The sequence below is a fragment of the Mus caroli genome, unplaced genomic scaffold, assembly GCF_978045245.1.
Source record: "Mus caroli unplaced genomic scaffold, Mus_caroli_1 scaffold_5, whole genome shotgun sequence".
In the NCBI taxonomy this organism is placed as follows: domain Eukaryota; kingdom Metazoa; phylum Chordata; class Mammalia; order Rodentia; family Muridae; genus Mus; species Mus caroli.
Window position 1 is genome coordinate 122227247 of NW_028227260.1, and position 23008 is coordinate 122250254.

General features: G+C 36.8%; 1 protein-coding gene across 1 annotated transcript; it reads left to right on the forward strand.

The window, feature by feature from the left end:
* Positions 1 to 1045: 1045 nt before the first annotated feature.
* On the forward strand, positions 1046 to 21376 carry Sh2d1a (SH2 domain containing 1A). The gene is made up of 4 exons (XM_085838190.1): positions 1046 to 1182; positions 14800 to 14863; positions 19969 to 20110; positions 21034 to 21376. The coding sequence occupies exons 1-4, from the start codon at positions 1046 to 1048 to the stop codon at positions 21069 to 21071; spliced, it is 381 nt and encodes a 126-aa protein (XP_085694316.1). The 3' UTR covers positions 21072 to 21376.
* Positions 21377 to 23008: the final 1632 nt, after the last annotated feature.

The window sequence follows — 23008 nt, forward strand, 5'->3', positions numbered from 1 at the left end:
TGGATGTGTTTAGGAATTACACGTATATACATATTTGCAGACAATAGCAATGTTGATGGAGAGCAGGGAGGGGTTCGTGGGAGGGTTTCAAGGGTGAAAAGGGAAGGGAGAAATGCTGTGATTATATTGTGATTTTAATAATAATAAAAAACAAAGAAGTACCAACAAAAGAATTTAGTCTTCTTAAGCTCCTTAGCTAGATCCATCTACAATTCTTTTTAATATGATGACAATTTTTTTTTATAGTTTTGGATTTTGGACAAAACATTAAGGTAAAAATACTTGTTTTGGCCTAAGTGTATTCAAGGATTTGGCATATGGCTTCGGGATAGAAGACCTCATCTGCGAGGCCCCGCATTCCATCATCAGCATTGAAGAAAAGAAAGCTGTTTCAGGACCATCTAGTCCCAAAGTCTGTAGTTCAGTAGCCCTTGGTGATGCTGTGGAAGCCTCGCAGCCATGTTCTGCTGTGCTTTTGTAGCTTGACTGCTTTTATGCTTTTATTTTGTCAGTCTGCTTTTGCCCCTCATGATGAACACGTCCCATTCGCTTCTATCACCAATTCTTTTGTACACTCGTTAAGACAAGTCCTTGTCAATGGCTTCCAAGTTTGCAGGAACTACACAAGAACAAAGGCACTAGCAAGTTTCTCATCTTTGTGCAAGCTCTGTTTGCGTTGCTGGCACAGCTCAAATACTGCAAGTGTTCACCTTTTCAGCGTGCCCCCTCCCCCGCCACAACCCCCGTGTTGGAGAATAGATGATCAAACCCATGACAAGTTTGAAGCTGTTAAACTGCTGAGCTGGCCTGAATTGAAGTGTGAGAAGAGGTTTTAAGGCAGGTAGACAACATCCTGTTGTTAGGGTGTTTCTCTCTCTCTCTCTCTCTCTCTCTCTCTCTCTCTCTCTCTCTCTCTCTCTCTCAATCTCTCTCTCTCTCTCTTTTTTTAAAATACTGCCCAGTAAGCCACTGCAGTAGCAACAGCAGCAGCAAAGTTTCCTTTTTACCATCGTTCTTTCTGGGCCCATCAAAGAGTTTGCTAGGCATGGATGCAGTGACTGTGTACCACGGCAAAATCAGCAGGGAGACAGGGGAGAAGCTCTTACTCGCTACCGGGCTGGATGGAAGCTATCTGCTGCGAGACAGCGAGAGTGTCCCTGGCGTGTACTGCCTGTGTGTTTTGTGAGTATATCTCGTGGTAGTGGCAGGCTGTTAGCATGGGTAGCCTGCCCTTTCAGGGGAGGGCTGGGAGGAGTGGCAGGGGTTGACAGCTTTTGGCAGAGGTACCTAGGGAATACAGGCAACAGGAACTGAGTACTCTTCCAGCTCTGACGTATGGTCCCAGGGCTCAGCCCAGGGATGTGGTGGGCAGTACTTGTACGTACGTCCTCACTGCGGATTTTATCGACTGCATTTCACCAGTGCGTTTGTGGCAGCTTCACCGAATACCCTTCAGAATGGGAAAACATGGCCTAGAACTTACCTTTACTTTGAGAAAGACCCATACTCTGGACTTTGGCTCTGATTCCAAGTAGACACCATGATGGTGGAGCCCCGGGAAGTTGGACTATTTGTATTATGGGCCATGAAGTAAGGCAAAGGAAGGTCTTTCTCTATCATTCTCTACAAATGTGCCTGAAAGATGTACCCTAAAAATGTACCCTAAAAGAAAAGCATCTAGCAAATGCTTGAAGAAGTGGTTAGCCAGGAAATGGAATCCATTGCTTTCAGAATGCAGCCCAGGGAAGGCAGAGGCAGACAGATGTGTGTGAGTTTCAGGTGACTAGCCTGGTTTTACATGGGCCGGTTCCATGCTAACTAGGGCTACATAGTATAAGATCCTATTAAAAAACAGTAGGTTACACAGAGAAACCCTGTCTCGAAAAACCAAAAAAAAAAAAAAAAAAACAAAAAAAAAAACAACAAAAAAAAAACAGTAGCCAACAACACTAAAGCAGTACAGTGCTGAAGAGGATGTGTATGAAAGAGTAGGGGCACCTTTCTGGTGCTGCTGAATTGCCTTGCTTTATAAGAGGCATAATGAGTTTTAAAACGTGCTGTGTCCCGTAAACGATAGGAGTGAGAATAGTTTTAAAGAGCAGAGAGAGGGAGAAAACATCATTGTAATGATCCCACTTTGAGCTTTGCCTAGACTGGTCTCAGCCTCTTACTCCATTTTGAACCAGGTGCAGCTGCATCTTGGCTCTGTACAACCTCTCTGAGCAAATCCTACCATAGTCAGACTCGAAAGCTTGTTATCTCACAACACCAATCTCTTAGCCATTGATTTTAAATGGGATTCATATTCTAAGGGTCTATGAAGATTAAATACCTCCATGTACTAAAAAAAGAGACAAATGAACACTGGGCTTGACGCTCAGCAAATGGAAGTCTGGTTTATTATTAGTCTCTTTTTGGACAAATTATTCCAGTACTCCTTGAGGCAGTCTACAGAAGGACCCAGTTCAAGCACTACTGTAAGCAGGATATATATATATATATATATACTGTATGCATATACATATATCCCAATAAAACCTCACTCTAGCACAGTAGAGTATACATAAAAGCAAAACAAAAATGCTTGGTAGTGAGTTCTGTACATGATGATACACTGCAAAAATTTGAAGTACTCTCTGGGCCAGAAAATAAAGATTAAATTGAGCCTGGTGTGAGAGGATTGTCATTGTATATTGATTTTTTAAAAAAAAATGTCAAAGCCTTATTTTTGTCAGTTTTCAGATCATGCTAAAAACATTTATCATAAAGGCTTTATGGAAAAATAACTTTTCAGTGTTGGGGACAGGATCCAGAACTTTATATGTGCCTGAAAAATGCTTTTTTATTAAGCTAGACATCCAATCTTGGGCTTGGACCTTTATGTTCCCAAGTGGAACCTAAGAAGGGCTAGCAAGGCCAATGACAATCCTTAGTTATTTTTAACTTGTCAAAAGATGAAGGATGGTGAGTGAAACGGGCTGCTTTGGGCACACTGATAATAGAGGGAGCATGCTCCTTAACCAAAAGGTTCACATGAAGCCTATATAGGAGAGAGAGGGCTGGAGAGAGTACAGCTCAGACTTGAACTTTTCTTCCCACCTGGTCACCCCGGAAGGTAACTAAGCCTGCTCCCTACTCAGGATTGCCCAGTTTCTGTTCAACATTGCATCTCTTGATCATTCCCACAAATATAAGTGCCCTCTTTGGGTTGCTATCCCATTTCTTTTATTCAAGGAACTTTAAACATGCTAATATAAGTTTGTTTACTTATATATGGGCTCTACCACTAAACTACCTTCACAAAGGAGCAAACATTGCCTCTACCAGGACTATATCCTAGTACATAATAGGCACTCAGCAAACAGTTTGGAATTAGACTAACTGTTCAGGCATATGCTCTTCACTATAAAGGGCATCTGGCTGCCAAGAAGCCAGAGTGGGGGCTCTAGGAAGTCACTCAAATTCTCTGGGGCTTCACCTTACATCCGTGTAAAATAGAAACCTGTTGTTTCCTCTGTTATAAAAGATGGCTGTAAGTGAAATCTTGAAGGCAAGAAACCTTAGCATTTTGGCATGTAGGCCAGAACCATGTAAGGAAATTCTCAGCCTTCTGGTTTTCACTCACTGGGGATGCTGTATAAATGTAAGATGCTTGTTTGTTTTTTGTTGTTGTTACTGTTGATTAACTTCTCTTTGAAAACCTCTCCCTATGAAAATAGAGAAGTGGAGAATTCTCCTCCAGTCTTTAAAATGATGGCCTGTTGTTTTCAAGGTTATGGCCAGACAACTGTGGAAGGAATGCTTTCCTTGCCTTTGATAAGTACATCAGGGTTTTGTTTTGTTTTGTTTTGAGCCGAGTGCCTCTTTTGCTACACACAAACATTTTATTCTCTCTTACTGGCACTACATGGTACTTGCAACATGTTATTTGGAACATAATCTACATTCCTTACTCAAAATACTGATTTGTAGGATGTAGAGTAGAAAGAAAAATCATATATGCATGAAAAAACCCCACAATAGTGTCTGTTTAATCAGTACCACCTTATTTTATGTTTTGTTTATTCTCATTAACCACGAAGGTTTTTGTAAACTTCAATTTACTCTATTTTTATTGTATGGTTCAAACTATGCTTAAAATTGTATTTTCAAACCATATGTGCCTCTTTCCCAGATTAAATCTCAGTCACACGGGACCTTTTTCCTGTTAGCTTTTTGAAAATAGAATGTTTCAAACATTGTAAAAGTCTTCCATTTCTAGGACTGCTACTCTTCATTTAAAACAAGAAGCCTTTCTTCCAGTTGTTTGCTCTAAATAAAATTAGAATTAAAAGAGCCCATCAAAATAGTCTTTTATACTCATTTGGGATATAGAGTTTGAAAACAATGGAATTTAAGGAAAAATTATCTATAATATTATGACTTAAAGACAACTACTATTAAGTTTTAAACAATGTTTCTTTTACACAATAAAATGAATATTTTTGAACATGTACATCTTTCATTACATTTTGCTGCAATTTCCACTTAGTATGAAAAAAGCTGACTCATGCAATATTTTTACAAATAAATTCAAAGTATTATCTTATAAGAGCTGTATGTTAGTTCAGCTAAGTTGTAAATGAACCATATTTTTCTAGACCATATTTTTCTCTTATTTTACTGTTTGTTGACTAATTCTGTTCTTGTATGACTTCATACATATACATCAGCCTCTTATTTTGACAACTGAATCAAGTAATACTTTAAATTATAAATTCTACATATAAATGATCACCATATATCTTTGCCCAAAGGAGTACTCTAGTTTATATGTGTACTTTCCCTTACCAATGAGTATTCTTGTTAAAAATAGTTCCCTTTGAAATTTGATATCTAATTTTTATTTTATTATATTTACACTCTATTTTTCATATTTTAGCTTTTGTTAGTGGCACTAAATGTTTTCTATGTGGTTATTTGCATACTTTTATTACTTGATGATTTGGATCTTATTGCTTTACACACCACACACACACACACACACACACACACACACACACACACACAGATACACGGACACATCTTAATGTGTTGTAGATATCCTTTATCAGTTTGGTGTTTGTTATTTAATACTTTTAGTATTAAAATGAATCACACAGCTTATTCATGCTTGATTTTTTTCCTTTGCTTCTCAGCTTAGAAAATCTTTTCTCCTCCCTAGATACTTAAAACTTGACTCTTTTGTTTTAAATATATGGTTTTATTAATTTATATTCTACTCTTTAATTCCATTTGAATTTAACTTCTATGTGCATAAAAGATCTAATTTGATTTGTTTCTATGTGGTTTTCAACTGTCCAACATAGTTTACTAAATAGAATTTCCACTTTTTATTTGTTGGGCTACTTTACCAAAAACTAAAAGAACTGAATAGTCATAATATGGTTTTTGGTTTTTGACTATTTGGTTCAATTGATCTATTTGTACTTGCATTAATTGAATTAGTGTGCCATACTTTTCAAACGTACTTAAAAGTTATTAGGTACCCTTGTCTACTGGTTCTTTGTGACAAAGTCTAAAATAATTCTGTTAAATTAGATTAAATTAACATCAATAATAAATTAAGGAAAAGCTACCATCTTTAGATAATTAACTCTTTTTAAAGAGACAGTGTAAGATTTTATTCTCTTCTTTTCTTCTGGGTATATCATGTTTCTTTTATTGAGGTACATATTATACCCTTACAAGTTTTCACTTTTCACTCTAAGATAAATAGCCACTTCCCTGGATTGGCTCACAAGAGAAAAACGAATTAAAAATATTTTAAAAATAAGCTTGAAAAATACCGTATGTCCACAATTAACATCTCTCTGACTTTATGCTTCTCTGATTTAAGATGTGGAAGAGGAAATGCATTTGTAATTCTTTAGCCTCGAAGACACAGAATGATGCCATTGTCCTATATGTCTTTGGATAAGAGAGTTCTCTTTCTGGCCTTTTTTGAGGAATGAAATTGATGATTACATTTCTCCACCGACAGTGTGCATAGCGCCTTCCAGCACTATGGATTAGCCTATCTTCCAGCACTATGGATTAGCCTATCTTCCAGCACTATGGGTTAGCCTATGTAGATGAAGCTTCCAGGTCTATACCAGCTTGATTTTGTTGTATGCTATGCTTCAAGTGTGTGGTGTCTTCAGCAATAGGGTCTTCCTGTCAAGTTCTGGAGGGTAATCAAGAACACTGGCAATGACCTGTAATGGTGGTCTATGGGACCTCATTGGCCAAAAATTCAAAAAGTCATGTTCCACTCCTGGTACTAGGAACTTTATTTGCTAGCGTGTGATATTTAGTGGCTGCCCTGTTGTAGAGTAACTCCACTTTAATAATTTATATAGATGTGCACATTTATTAATTTTAGTAAACATCTACATTAGCAGGTTTACCTTTTTGAGAGGGTTTTACTGTTATTTACTGTTATTTATCTTTCCCCTTATTCTGTCTTCTGCTCTGCCTTCCCACCACCACCCCAATTTAATCCTTCCTGTTCTAGCATTCCCTTTTCACTCTTTTTTAAGTCTTGCATACTTTTGCATGCCATCTCTCTGTCCCTGAAAGCGACCACCCATGATCCCTGACCTCTATGGGCGTTCACACATATCTCAAGACTCAAAGCTAACAACAACAAATTGGAGAGCATACATGATATTTGTATCCAGTTCCATCTGTTTACCTGCAAATTTCATAATTTCATTTTTGTTCATAGCTGAATATCATTCCATTGGTAAACATATCACCTTTGCTATCCATTCATCAGGTGAAGGGCATCTAGGCTCTTCCTATTTCCCAGCTATTGTGAATAGAGTATCAATAGAAACAAATGAGCAAATATTCTGTAGTAGATATGAAGTTCTTTGAACTGGAAATAAAGTGCCCACCACACAACCGAATTCAAGAAGTAGAGGATATGTAGTACAATAAAATTCCAGATTATCAGTTGTAATAGCAGGAAACAGCAATGAATTTAAGATCATAAAATTTAACGACAAATTACACTACAGTTCTCATCATTTAGATTCCTCATTTAGTTACCTATGTATTTATGCATTTATGTGTGTGTGGTATGTTTGTGTGTGAGTATATGTATGTTGGTCCTTTCCATATTCCATTTGGGTCTCAGACATTGTAGTGTCCCATTGAGTACCCATTGTAGTACGCATCGAGACATCTTGCTTGCCCGGATTTCCGGTTTTTAAATTGTACCTGGTAAGTTTATTGCCACATCTTCCTAATAACCTTGGTCACTAAAATTAGTTTGGATTTTGTCGGTGGAATTTATTAATGGTACAATGAGCACAAAGGCCATGATGGTATTAAATTTGTTACACATCAACCACAAAATGGGCAATTCACAGACACAATATGCTAAAATCTGACTCTGGTCAACAGTGTAAAATTGAAGTCGCAAGGTTAGTCTGAAGTTGCCATTTAGTTTAAATGTAGAGGAAGTCTGTGAGCCACGCCCCCCAGGAAGTCCCTGTTGACCTGTGAGACACCCCCCCCCCCATCCCACACATCTGGGGCTCTCCTCAGCTGCTTTCTGTTCAGCTACCTCTCCTACCCTGTCTCCAGCAGAACGTTCTAGATCTGTGTTTACAGACTCATCATTTTTGTGGAGAATCATACTTCTAAAATTGCCACTAAGACCAGGATGTTCATTTGCTTCCACTAATCTAAGAAATGCATCACTCTGCTTCTTTTCTTCTTTTTAAAGTAAAAACTGACAAGATGATTTTTATATTTATGCCAGAAGAGGACATCGGATCCCATTACAGATGGTTGTGAGCCACCATGTCGTTGCTGGGAATTGAATTTAGGACCTCTGGAAGTGGTCTTAACCTCTGAGCCATTTCTCCAGCCCTTGTAACTCAGCCTCTTATCTAGTAAATTTTACCTTGGCTAGGTTCCTCAAATTTTCTTTTGCCATTGATTAACTAAGTGGTGGTGGAAAGAATGTAGCTTTACATTAGTCTGTATATTGAACGACTTTAGATTGTACTGGAAAGTCATATCCACTGCAAAAGAATAAAGCTTGGACAACAGAAAATTAGAAACCTCTTGAAGGAGAATACAGTTGTAATAATGAAGACTTTGTATGCATGTGGCAGTTACTATGGATGTAATATATTTGCACAAAATTTAGTTACAGCAGGTACAAGTGACTCCTGCTTGCAATCTCAGCACTTAGTAGGTGAGGTCTGAGTACCTCCATGAGTGTGAAGTCAGTCCCACCTGTAGAATGAGTTCTAACAAAGCACAAGAAGTCCCTCAAAATCCGGTTCATAATCCTGTCTTCCAAATGTTGTATATATTTGTAAATATTTTGTTTAAATATACTGTGTAAAGGAGACGAGAGGAATTAGCTTGCCTTATTTGCACTGAGAATATGGAAGTCAGATGTACTTAGAGCTTTTCCTTTGAGAAGTCCTTTAATGGGCATCCAGAAAGTTTGTGTGGGTTTGTTGGTTTGAAGCAAAGTCCCACCTACCATACTGACCCACTGAGAAATTAAGAAACAAACTGAGTGGCTTTGTACCTGCCCATTGCCAGTCTGAACTTCACCTTTGAAAAGCATAGGGGAGAGCTTTTGATGAAAGAAAGTCAAATTTTAGAACCAGCAATGAATAAGACACACTTTTTGTATGTGTTACTTACGAAAATAAATTAACAGCAACAATTTAAACACTACCCTGTTTTAAAATTCTAAATACTGCGCTTATGATCAATTTCAAAAAGCATCTCAGTGGGAGAAGGGAGTGAAAATTGATCCATTTCTTGATTTGTCTATATTCACAGAGGAAGTCAGAAGCATGTAGCAATTTTAAAAAATGAATTACATTTTTAAAAAATTTGTGATTAACAAAGGCACAGCATTCACAGCTTCTGTCAATTCAGTATTTTTAGATTCTATTCGTAACTGTGATCTTGTACTATTTGTCTTTCTGTGCCTGTATTATTTCATTTAACATAATATCTGTCCTTTAGGTTCATCCCTATTGTCGAAAATAGATAACATTTTCGTTAAGTTTGAATGGTATTCAATTACATGTATATTTCAGGTTTTGTTTTAAATCATTAATAATTAGCACATATTGTACAAAATGGGTTTATTATACTATTTTCTTACATGTAGAATACATTTTGAACGTATTTGCCCCATAAACCATTTTGTCTTCCCTTCTTCTGGTCTTTTTTCTCAGTTAGTTCATTTCTGTGTCTTTGTTTGTTTGTCTTAAAATCAAGATCCCTCATGTGACGTGTAACATGTCTAGATCACACGTTCTTCATCCATCATTCATCCAGTCTTGTACACTAATGTTGATTTCTTATCTTTTCTATTGTAAATAGTGTTACACTAAACAGGGGAGCACAGACTCTTCAACATAATGACCTCATTTGGATACACGTCCAGTCATTCTATTGCTGAGTCATACCATTTTAATTTTTTTTTTTATTTCGTGAGGAACCACCTTCCTGTTTTCCATAATCACTTTACTAATTTGCATTCCCACTCGTAGTGTACATGTGTTCTCTTTCTCCACACCCTTACAATACTCAACTTTCATATTTTTGGTGAGAGTCACTTGAACAGGTGTGGTTTCAATTTGCATTTCTCCAATGATGAACTATGCTGAATTTTTTTCATACTCTTTTTTTTTTTTTTTGCCCATTTTGTATGTATTCTTTTGTGAAAAATCTGTTCAGGTCCTTTGCCCATTTTCAGACAATTTGTTTTCTTACTGAGTTTTTTTCCCCAAATTTTTGATATTTTGGATCCTAAGGCTTATCAAGTTGATGGGTTGCAAATGCTTTTTCCCATTCAGCAGGTATGCTTCTAACTCTGCTGACTAGTTCCCTGCCTGTGAATGATTATCTTATTTTGATGTATTTTTTTGTTTTGTTTTGTTTTTTGTTTTGTTTTGTTCGAGACAGGGTTTCTCTGTGATGTCCTGGCTATCCTGGAACTCACTTTGTAGACCAGGCTGGCCTCGAACTCCGAAATCCGCCTGTCTCTGCCTCCCGAGTGCTGGGATTAAGGCGTGAGCCACCACGCCCGGCTTGATGTAATTTTTATTTCTACTTTAATCACACACATTTTTGAGAGAATATCTAAAAACTATTCTCTTATTCTGAGTAATGTTTACTTGTTCGGAGTAGTTAGGTTAATTTTACTTTACTATTAAAAACTTATTATTTTGTTTTGACTTATTTCCTTGGAGTGTATGATAATAAGTAAGGTTATTTGGTCAAGATATGTATGGTTTTATGGCTTTTATTAACACTTATTCCTTTTTCCTATAACAGTGATTTCCTACAGACAGAGCATATATGTGGTTTTAAAAAGCATATAATATGGTTAAAAGTAGTTGATGCTCTTCCAGAGGATCTGAGTTTGGTTCTCAGCATCCATATCAGGTGCCTCACAAATGCCATGATCTTAGGGATGCAATCTGAATTGTTCTGCTTTAGATCTCTCCCATCCATGACATATTATTATGAATATTGACTATGGAGGATGGTTGATTAGTAAGTTATGTGACTGAAAACAGAAGTCACACACTTCTGGTTTATTTGAGAGAAAGGTTTGTTCATTCAGAATTCAAGGCCTTGGGGTGGGGAAATTGTTAATATCAGATACCTTAATCATGAGAAAATGTATGTGCCATTGACATCAGCTTGTTTGGAGACTGAAGAAGGTAAGAGCTTTTGAAGTGGTACTCAGGTTCCTGCTGTTTAACCGAAAGTAAGATAAGATCAGATTCGTTAGGAGACAATTTTCAAAACATACTCATTTATTTTGACTAAATGAAGCTGAATGATGGTAAAGAAGCATACCCATTGTGTATTTTAGGGGCTCATTTCTTTAGAATCTGGAAGAGAGCTTGCTTACCATTTTGCTTAAATTATTGAGATTTTATTTTGTGTGTTTTTGCATGTACACATGTATATGTGTATATATGTATATAAGTGCTTATAGGTATGTGTACATGTGTGTATGGAAGCCAGAGAACTTCAGGTGCTAGTCCTCAGGAGTTGTCCATTGTAACTTTTTGAAATGGGTACTCTCATTTTTCTGGCTGGCCAGTGAACCCCAGGGATCTGCCTGCTTCTGCCACTTCAGTGTTGGAACTAGGAGTGCATAGTGTCATGTTTAGAATGGGTTCAGGGGATTAAACTCAGGGCTTCCTGCCTGTATGCAAACACTTTAGCAACTGAGTTATCTCCCAAGCTCTATTGTTGAGATTTTAAACACTGTTTTTTTTTTTTTTTTCCTGTATCATCAACCTTAAAGTTACTGTGAATTATTCACATTAATTGCTTCCCAAAGGGAAAACTAGAACTAAGGGCCCCACTTCCATCTCCATTTTTCTGGATAGTTTTCAGAAATTCCCTTGAAACATGTTTCAAGTTCCCATGGTGAAAAACAGAAATCAAAGCTCTTGTCTTGTTCCTTGTTGAGTACTTACTAAAATAAGTGTGCTTTAAGGTAGACAGACGTCAATGACTTAAAAATAAGATCTCACCAGTAAAATAGTTTATTCAGCATATTACATATAAACATATAACATGTTATTTTACACATGATTCGAATACTTTTTGGTAAATCTATGTTACAAAAATAAAACATTTGCTTTGTGATCACACGAACATTTAAATTGGCCTTTTGTTCAATTTCCCAAGTCAAATGAACCCGATTAGAGTGTTTTAAATGTCTTTTGTAGTTCGTTAGGTAATTAGTGCTGATGGGTATTGACTAAAGGCATAACAATTTAATTCAAATATTTAAAGGCTTTTTAATTCTAAAGGGACTTAATGCCAATGTAAGCAATGAACTAAGCATAGCCTTCTCTTTGTAAGATTTTAGTATCATCTACTCTTTTAAGTTTAAACACAGCGATTTAAACAGACTTTAATATATTTCCTAACCAAGGATACCTATTGATCAAATTCCGTGCCTAAGAACAACAGAAAATATATTAAATGGGATCATGATAATTTATTTATATTCAAATTCAAAATTTGTTTGAAAATTCAGCATAAAGGTCACTTTATATTTTTGTTAGGGAAGTATTTATTAAGAAAATTACGAGAGGTTGGAGAGATGGCTCAGTGATTAAGACCCCTGGCTGTACTTCCAGAGGAGCTGATCTTGCTTCCCAGAACCCACACAATGACTCACAACTGTTTGTAGCTTCAGTTTCAGGGGAGCCAATGCCCTCTTTTGGCCTCCATGGGCACTGCACACACATAATTCACAGACATAAATGCAGGCACAGAGATCAAACACATAAAATAAAAATAAAATAAATCTTTATCAAAAGGAAAGCAATGAAAAAAATTTTCAGTACATTGATCACCAGGGAAATGAAACTCAAAGTGACTAGATTATTCCATCACTCCACTAAAAATAAATGAGTAAACAACAAATAAGTAATAAAAGCTACTATCAAAGAAAGTAAAGATAACAAGTACAAATGAGGATTGGGAAAGGGGAAACATTACACATTATTTACAAAAATGTAAATAGGGCAATCATTTGGAAATATGGAATATTCCATGTTCAATATGAAGAACAACATAGAAGATCCTCAAACAGACCAGAACTACCACATTATTCAGTTATCCACTCCTGAGTATGCACCCAAAGAAAATGAAACCAGTATGTTGGAGAGATATTTGAACTCTCAGATTCATTGCAACAGTACTTACAAAAGCCAAGAAATGGAAATAGCAAGAGGATCCATCAATTGAGGAGCGAGCACAGAAAAGGGAGACATAAACAGAATGGAAGTCTGTTCAACCGTAGAGAGAATGAAATCCTGTCATTTGCAAAAATGTAGACATAACTAGAAGTCATTATGCTAAGTGAAATAAGGCAGACACGGAAAGTCATGTACCACATGTTTTCACTCATATGTGGAGTTTAAGAAAATCGTTCCCATGGAGATTGAGAGAGTAGTGTGGCTGGAGAAAGTAGCAGAGGTGTAGGGTAGGGAGTTGCCGAGCAGTGGGCACTAAGTATTCTGCTTTGCTTTCTGTTGTGATAAACACAGTAACTTAAAGCAACTTGGGGGAGGAAAGGATTATTTCATTTTCCAGCTTCAAGTTCATTATTGAGGGAAGTCAGAACAAGAGTTCAAGGCAGAGAGAGGCAGGAAGTAAAGCAGAAACCATAAAGGAATGCTGCTCACTGGCTTGTTCCCCATGGCTTGCTCAGCTTGCTTTTCAAATATAATCCATACAGGGGATGGGACACCAGCAGAGAGCTGGGCTCTTCCACATCAATCGTTAACCAAGAAAATGCCCACACAGATCTGCCTACAGGCCAGTGTGATAGAGTCATTTTCATAATTGAGGTTTCCTCTTCTCAAATGACTAGCTTGTATTAAGTTGACAAGAAACTAACCAGCACAGTGAAGTAGGAACAAAAATGTCTGATTTGCTTATGCACAGTCAGATGATAGATAATAATAATGGGTGGTACAAAACCAAACAAACACAACCACAGGTGCAGCACTTGGAAGAACTGGCCCCACACGTTGCCAGCACAGGCAGCACAGTAGAGCTGGACCTGGTAGTGGGGCATGGGTGAGCCAACTCTGAGGGCATGAGAGCAGGAAAGCTGCCAGTGCCCTTGCCTGGGCAAGGCAGGAGGGCTAATCCTGGTGACCTAGCACAGGATTACTGGTGGACTGACCTACATAGCTTCCACCTAGGTTCAGATCCAGGTTCGGGATTAAGGGCACACATTACCACACCTGAATGCAGATCCCTCTTCTATTACACATTTTCACACATTTTAAGTGTGAGTGTGTTCCCTGCATGTATGTATGTGCACCATGCACTTATTTGGTGTTCATGGTGGTTAAAAAAGGACCATTAGGTTCCCTGGAACTGGAGTCACAGATGGTTGTGAACTACTGTGTAAGTGTTGGGAATTGAAGGTAGGTTGTCTGCTAGAGTAATAAGTGTTTTTAACCTTTCAGCCATCTTTCTAGCCCCATAGTAACTACCACCCTATTCTGTATTTCTTTGAGGTCAACACTTTAACATCTTCATGTTAGATACTTTTTTTTTCTATGCCAGAAATATTTGACATCCTATCCTCCAGTTTTATTTATATTGTTGTAACTAGCAGAATTTAATTATTTCGAAGGCTGGATAGCATTCAATGCTACAGTACTCCTTGTTAAAATTCAATTACCATTACTACTATACTGCAATGTTATACCATGGTAGAGTAATAGTATATTACTATTTATTATAATAGTAATATAAGAATAATTATATTTCATAGCATGATATACTTACTTTAATAATTTATACTATCAGTATTACTGTTAATTTAATCGGGTCTTATTTCAGTCAACTGCATTTAGCTTAAGATGCTGTATACTTAAAAAAACAGTAAGAGTCTAGTTTGTTAAAGGTGTTTTATAATTTATGATTTTTTTGTCAGTGATGCAGGTCTATAGCTTTTTTTTGTCTAGTCTTTCTACTAGACAAATACTTAGGTATATTAATCTACCTTACGTTAAAGAAAAAATATCACTGGAAACTGTAATTGGGCTGAAATAATATGCAAGCAAATTAAACCCGATGGCTTTGTTTCCTGCGACTGCCAGGAAGCTGTCCATGTCTATCCAGTGTATGTAACTTTTTTTGTGTAATCTTTTTAGATAAAAGTAAGATCGAGTTTAGAGCATTCATTGTTCTTTTGAAAACTATTAGTAATGGACATGTACTCTTTCACAGGTATCAAGGTTACATCTATACATATCGAGTGTCCCAGACAGAAACAGGTTCTTGGAGTGCTGAGGTACAGCTCTTTTATTTGTCTTTACTTCTCTGGGTATAAGAAAAGTGCTTGAAATCTAGGTTGGTTTAAAAAAGAGCAGTCATACCATACACTACCAAAATATTTAAATCACTAATGCTCAATTCTATAGTCATTGATGGTTCATTTAGAAGCCTTTAGAAAAGTATGGTTCCAGACTTATTTAGCCACCATTGTGTGAGGTATGATCATTTTGGGAAAATGAAAAAACTTGAAGGACCATGTGTAACTTAATAATAATAATAATACAAACCTAAAAAACTAAAAAAAAAAAAAAAAAAAAAAAAGGAAACCATATACTAAATGATACTGATGCACAGATTGGGTCTGTTTTGGATAAAGCAAACTAGGATTTCTATTTCCTACTAGTCACTAGCACCCTTTTGGAGCTCTAACAGGGAATTATACTACAGCGTGAAATCCTGGGCCATGTCAAATGCATCCAGACTTCATGTGTATTTCTTCCTTATAGTCACTTTTGATGGAAGCAATTTGTAAAATGGGTCTACAAACATTTATTAAGAGGACTCATTTCAAGGAGTTATAAGGCAATACAACTAAAGCTCTTAGCTGGAGAGTCTGACATACAGTGAACATCCAAAAATGTGAACTACTGAAAACTTCTCAGCAGTATGATTGTGTGTCATCTGGTGTAAACTTACCAGGCACAAGAATTTGAACAGAGGCATTTTCAAACATCCAGGCGATTGCTGCTGCTCTGAGTGCATAGGCAAGGTTTTCAAAAGAGCCATAAAAGAGCCTCTGGATAATTGGAATAGAGAAGAGGGAAAATTGTAGTTTTTATTTAATAAAAATCTTCTTTGAGAATTTCAAATATATATACACAATGAATTCCTATCTGCTATTGTAGTGGTTTAAAAGGATGTTTTATAGAATCAAGCTCTCCTCCATCTTGGAACTCCCTAGGAAAGGGGTTTAAGAAGAAGAGGAGGAGGTGAGTGGGTGTACTTCTGGGTACCAATATTGGCTTCACTGGGTAAGAACCCTTTAGTTTTCCTTATGAACTAGGACTTTGAATAACATTTATTCAGAATGAAGGTTTCTTATGGCTTTGAAATATTTGTACACCACTGTGTCAGTCCAAGAAATTATTGAACTATTTCTAGAGAGCAGGGTGGTATAGAGCAACCCATTTTATGAATCAATTCATGCTTCTACAGCTGTGGTTTTCAAACTCTAGGCTTTAGTTGGTTTCTGACCTTATACTAGTTTATCCTGATAGTGGAAATGCTTCACAATGATCTTTTGAAAGCATAGATGTCAATATCAATTTCTATTAGTAACTAAATAAATCTGTGCATTTAAAGAATAATAAAGTCTAGACAAAAGTTTTAAGAATGTCTTACAAATTTGTCAGTAAAAAGCAAAGTATAAATTACAAGCATTTGAATTACCAAAACAAATTAGAATATATTCAACTACACTATTATCTTATTAATTGGTTAATATTATTTTTAAGTTTTATTTTTAACTTTCAGGTTTGTAAAAAATAGATGAAGGATGAAACGCAGGGTCTCATGCATTTTAGACAATTGTTATACCATTGAATAATATTACTAAATACTTTTCCTTTTTATTGCCATATATTCGCTGTACAGTTAATGCACTTCATAAGACAAGTTTATAATATCTTTTGATTATGTTCCTTCATGAAATACTATATCCCTTTGTGGCCATGTTGTTATTTTGTGTCAGGATACTATCCAAGGGAAAATCAGTACCAATTCTAATGAAAACTATACTTCTTAAACAAATCTATCACTTTAAATAAATAAGCAATTTGACTTATCATGAAGAATAGTTATGTATAGCTGATACATATGAATTTGTTCATGGGTTGTCTATATTTAATCTTTTCCCCCCTCAAGAAACAGCCTTCAGATGAGCAATAGAAAATTTTAATGGAGAGCCTTTGATTTTTTTTTTACTTAAAAAATTAGTTCTTTGAGAATTTTGTACAATATGTTTTGATCATATTTTACCTTTGTCCTCTAACTCCTCCCAGATCTACCCTTCCCTTTCTATTCACCCACCTTTGTATACTCCAGTTTATTCCTAAGTCTGTCAATGCAGTTTGTGATACCCAAATATTCTTGGATGTGCGGCCTTTTACTGAAGCACGGTTTACTTACCAGGGGCTATTCTCTTAAAGAAAACTGGCTCTTTTCCTGGTAGCTATTAATTGCCAATAGTTCCTTGGCTAAAGGTGGGACTCTGCATACTTCCTCTCTCCATGTTGAACTTTGGCCCAGCTTAGGCTTGCACAAGTCTTGTGTATGCTGTTATAACCACCATGAATTCATACGTGAAGCCGCCCTGTTGTATCTGGAAGACCCTGTTTCCTTGGAGCCACACACCACCTTTAGCCCTTACACTCTTCAGCCCTCTTCCTCAATGATGCCTAAGCCTTGGGAGGAAGGGATAGGATATGAACTCTTAGACACATTTTGTCTTTATTTAATATTGTAATTATGTGCACCACAAGTGCAGGCATTTCACATTTCCCCAAATGTGAAAGAGGGAAAAACATCTTTGTTTTATGAAATGTGTATAACATTTTTTTCTGTCTACAACATTTGCCTTCTTGTTAAGGTGAATATTAAACTAGTTCATATTCTCAGAACTTATGCTACCTGACTGGAAGAAATTTCCACAGAATGAATTTCAGACCAGCTGTGATTCAAAACATTTTCATGGATAACTAAGAGGTGCCAGAATGAGAAATACACAAATGTGAACAAGAAATGAATTCACTGACAGGATAGTGTTGTCAGTGGTGATTTTTTTATGTGATAAATGTCTTTCCAAAATTTGGTAAGTGGTACTGTTTAGGAAAAAAAAAATTTTGTTTGCTACACTGTAAGAAAAAGTCATATCAGTGACTTTCTATCCTCTGTGCATAGACCATTTGAAAGCTAAGTAAGTCTTAGATAGATGTTACATTGAACCTTGAATCTATGAATTATACAAGACAAATAAGAATTTTTTTTTCACTTTAGGTAGAACACTGCTGAGGATATTAACATAGTCCTTGGAGACTAAATTTATGATGAATTGTTGATTATCATTTATAAATGTATAGGTTGTCAGCAGCACATTATCAAAATCATACTGCCAATTCTGTGCCTTTGAGCCTTTCTGCATAGTTGGTCACTAGGAGATCCTTAGCTAGTAAGCAAATTACTTATTGGCCTAAGCCAAGCATCATAAATTAGGTAAAGAAACACTGCATTTCAAGTTCAAATTCCTTCTATTATATCCAGTGCTATTAGTCTTCTCTGTCAGCGTAGATAATCAAGTGTTAACTATTAGTCCCTGTAAAAATGATGCCTTTGTTGAAAATGCTTTTATAAACCACAAAAATTTAGTCTAAATGAAGTTTGGTTTTTAAATGGTTCCACTCTTGGAAAATATGTATGCCTTTCCTCTGGCTGGTGACCTCAGCTTCACTAGAAACTTCTTGGTCTATTCCTAGTCTGAAAGGAATGCAGAGACAATTCTGTTGCTTCTGATCATCTGCGTGACCACACACCTGCTTATGAATGTACTTTATATAAGATGATTAGTTTACGTGTTTGTCTGTGGAATGAAAACAATGGAAAGAGTGTATATGTATCTACTAATCTGAGAGGAAATAGTGAAGGCAAGAGATGGGAAAGTGTTTGGAAAGATCAAGAAATGCCCCAAGAAAGACCTAAGGTAGTATTTTGTATTCACTGCGTGCCTTTGTAGTTTGAGAGGTCTTCCTTGGAGCAAAAGAGCTACTCACAAACATGGCTTCTGCAAGAATGGCCCTGCTAATTTTAGATGAGACCTCAACAGAAATTTAGGAAGGTCTTCTGATCCTATGGATAGAGGTGGGTGGGAGACTGTTTCTGTCTTTGAGAGTGTACAGGTGGGCACTAATTTACAGAGAACAAGAACATGATTTGTACTGGAAAAGTCCTTGCTTCAAAGTAGGCAATGACTGAGAATAGCTTTGGACAGTCTGTTATCTCTAACTTATGGTCTAGTTGACAGAAGTCTGTGTGCCAGGCTTCATGTTTTCTCATTAAATGCTAAATCCCAAGCAGTTCCCATCTCAAAAACCTTCCAGATGGAATATCTGAAAAACAACTTTCTAAAAAATATAATAACATAGAAAGAAAAAAAAAAACCCAAGAGTAGTTATTGTTCAGTTGCTCATAGCAATACTATTTTATTTTATGTAAAATGACAGTTTGGCAATGGTGTCTAAAGCTTGTCTCAAAAGCTTTGTGGGGAGTGTTGATTTCAGGCAGTGTCTTTGTGAGAGTACAGATGTCAGGGAAAGAACACACTCCTGGCAGTCACCTGCAAATGTGATCTTTTTAAAAACTAACAAATATATAAGTAAAGGTGACCTTCTATAGCCTTTCATTTTCATGTCATAGAGGAAACCTTGTCACGGTGTAGCACTGACAGTGAGAACAATTGGGGAAAGGAAGTCAAAATTTACATGAAGGATGAGTTAGTATGGCTTATGATGTAGAAAAGTATATGTGATGGCCAGCCGTGCATTTACATGTGTCATAACAGTCAGTTTTTAATTTTCTCTGTAGTATTTTATATTGTGAAATGATGATAGGCGATAGGTTGTTAGTTGTTGTTTTGGTTGCTCGGGCTTTTTATTAATGACCTGTACTGTAGGATCTGTGCTTTTTTTTTTTTTTTTTGTATGTTTAACTGCATTCCATTTTGTTACTGAATTCATTGTGGGTAATGGCCTGTACACCCTTAGAGGTTCGGGATGTATGATGGGTAGCAGTCAAGAAGGGCAGGACTGTGAGCAAGAGCTTGTAAGGACTAATACTACCCTTGGGAGAGCTGAGATGACAGCTCATTAGCTCCTCTTGCAGGGAAATGCAGCCAAGCAAAGGAAGCTCTTCTGGATGTTGTTTTGCTTTCTTCCTTATGTTTTCAAATATTTGAGCAAGTTGCACAAATGTTACCTCTCAGCATCCTTCTCACATCTTATAGGTCTTTTTATTTTTTTTTTTAAGCATTAAGAGGCAAATAAATAATGGTTTTGGTCTTTTATTTTCCAGACAGCACCTGGGGTACATAAAAGATATTTCCGGAAAGTAAAAAATCTCATTTCAGCGTTTCAGAAGCCAGATCAAGGCATCGTGACACCTCTGCAGTATCCAGTTGAAAAGTCCTCTGCCAGGGGCCCACAAGCTCCCACAGGTGTGCTGCCCAGTTTTGAAAGTATTGCAGAATTTCGGGTTGGGGGGCGGGGCATGTGGGTCAACCTATTCATACCCACGTCATAAACAGGAAGACTTATTATAAGAAAAACGCAACAAGGAGAGAGCTGGAGCCAGCCAATCAGGTGAGAGGTAATGACACAAAGGGGCCATAAGATGCTCTAACACTTACCTTTTTCATAAAACCGTAGAACTATGGAAAGTATGATTCTGGAATATTTTAATCTCTTTATTTCTAGCTTATTGCCCCTCTTCCCCTTTGTAGACAGTAAATACCACTTTGCTTCAGTAACCCACGCATGTACAATTTGAAAGATGGCACGGCAAGGTTAGAGCTAGCTTAGTTCCTGTGATTCTGACTCCTGGACTGATGACCTTTGAATGAATGAATGAAATTTTTACTGTAGCAAAGGAATTGAAATTAGCAAACTTGGCTGTTTTACCAGCATGCATGATTCTCCTGAGCAAAGGTCTTTTTAGTGAGTTGTTGAGCTCAGGAGTGAACACGCCAGCCAGCTGATGTCTCTGTTGTTCTTTTATGAAAAAGGGTTAGTATTTTGTTTTAAGTGAGAAGATTTGCCATGATTGATGCAGTTAATATTTATGATAAAATGAGTTCTTATAATTTTGAGGACAAGAACCAGGCTTAGGCATAAGCTGATAATTAGACTCAAATGTGAATTAAATTAACGAATAGCCAGCCTTTGAAATAGAAATATAGATAGAACTCTAATTTAGAAGGCAACTAACTTTCCTTTCTGTCCAGTAGTCTATTCTTTTGGCTGAATTTTAAATAAAAGCTGCATGAGGCGTAGCATTAGGTTCAATATTACAAATTTGAGTTAAACTATTATTTTAATACTGAACGACTTTGTCCTGATGTTTGCTATTCTTTTTCTTTAGGGAGAAGAGATTCTGATATCTGTCTGAATGCACCATGAAGAAGAGTAACTCTCTCTGTACTCTATTTTCAATAATTTAAGTATGTGCCAAGTCTTGTATATTGTAGATAGTACAGTTCAGCGAGCTGCAAATGCCTTTTAAGCATGACTCTATTCCTGTAATAGCATCTCGCCTGATGTCAAAGCTGCAAGTGGACGTGGTAGATAACAAGTGCTTTAAAGTGCGGATTGGAAAACAGAATCCCTTAGGGTATTTTTAGTTGCCGTATTTACAAATGAGAAACAATTTAAAAGCACAATGAAGACTTTACACAAGATTAATGTTGATTCTTGCCAAATGTAAATAAAAATGATCTCTTTTTTGGGTTAAAAGCGGCATTTTTTTTTTGTGACTTATTTCATAGCTATTGATTTGCAAGCGTCTTGCTTGACTTCATGGTACCAAGGTGGTTGGTGTACAGATATAATAGCTGTGGTGCCCAAGGCTTCTTTTGGGATTTATGAAGGTGTGTGCTCAAAGAAGTACTAGATAAAGAGAAAAGACTATTTGTTTAAACTTGAAATCGACCTTCTTGCTTAGAGTTCTTCTGCTAAGACAGTTAAATCTTTGGTCTAGTGGGGTGTAGTAAGGCATACTTTTCATTCCAGCACTAGAGAGATGGAAGTGGGGCCATCAGGAGTTTAGTATCATTTGGCTACAGGACACCCTTCTTCAAAAACAAAATAAGCCTGCAGAGCAAACTGGAATTTACAAGCCTATATTTTAAGAAGGCTTTAAATGTTTATTGTACTTGATGCTACAGGTTTTGAAATTATGTTAGAGAGCTGATGAAATGATGCAATGAATTTTTGTTTTTCATATATCTGTGCCCCAGTCGTTTCGACTGCAAGCAGAAATGTATTTGGAAGGGACCTCCTGTGGCTGCATCTCATGATCAACTGATCTGTAATTAGACAACCCCACAAAAGCTTGTGATTTCATTAATTTTCAGCGATTCTGAGTCATGTGAAGCTGAAGTAAGAGTTGAATTGTAGGCAGTGTTGTCTTCTCACATTTATATTTCCATGGCTTTTGTGATTGGTAGTATGCCAAGTTGCTTCAGGGCTCACAGAATTCATTCACTCAAAGAGCATAATAGGGCACTGGGGGCACAGAAGTAGAAACACCTGTTTCATGCCTTCAGGCGGTGCACTGCCCTTTTGGACAGGAAAACAGTAAGGTAAAAACAATGAAAAGAAAACTTTAGAGACAACGGAGGCTTTAAAAGTTGATACATATGTAAGTGAAGTTCCCAATATGTAGGTACATTTGTATTTAGTGGTAGGCTGAGTCAGCATAAATACTCTGGTCCAAAATCCATAGGAAAACTAATACATTAGAACTCTGAGTGGTCCCTGAATCTTGTGAGCTTGGTTAAGAATGCATGAACTGCTAAGAGACAGGGCTAGTTATGCATCTGGAGCATTTGACATGGATGCTTTGAGCATGCCGAGATGGAGTATGGTGACAGTGACTCACTGGGGACAACTTGCTATTTGTTGAAATAACAGCATCATTAACTTGCATATAAGTTAAGTAGTTTACTTTTAAGATAAAACAAAATACATACGTTTAAATACTTTATTTAACTATAGGATGTCATGTAGTCCAGGCTGATCTCCAGCTTGCTGTGTACTTAGGGATGACCTTCAAGTTGGGATCCTTCTGTTTTCACTTCCTGAATGCTTATATTATAGGCGTGTGTACAAATACCTGATGATTTGTACAGCACCATGGCTTTAACCCAGGAATTTGTGCATGCTGGACAAGCACTCTACCAGCCAAATTACATCCTCAGTACCTAAAACTATCTTTAAAATCCTTTAGTTTGAATTTAGATTTTAGTGTGTGCTTTAACTCTCTGAAATCTGTTCATTCCTGAATAACTAAATATATGAGTGGCATTTAAGTGTTCCTTTATAAAACTCTGTTCTGA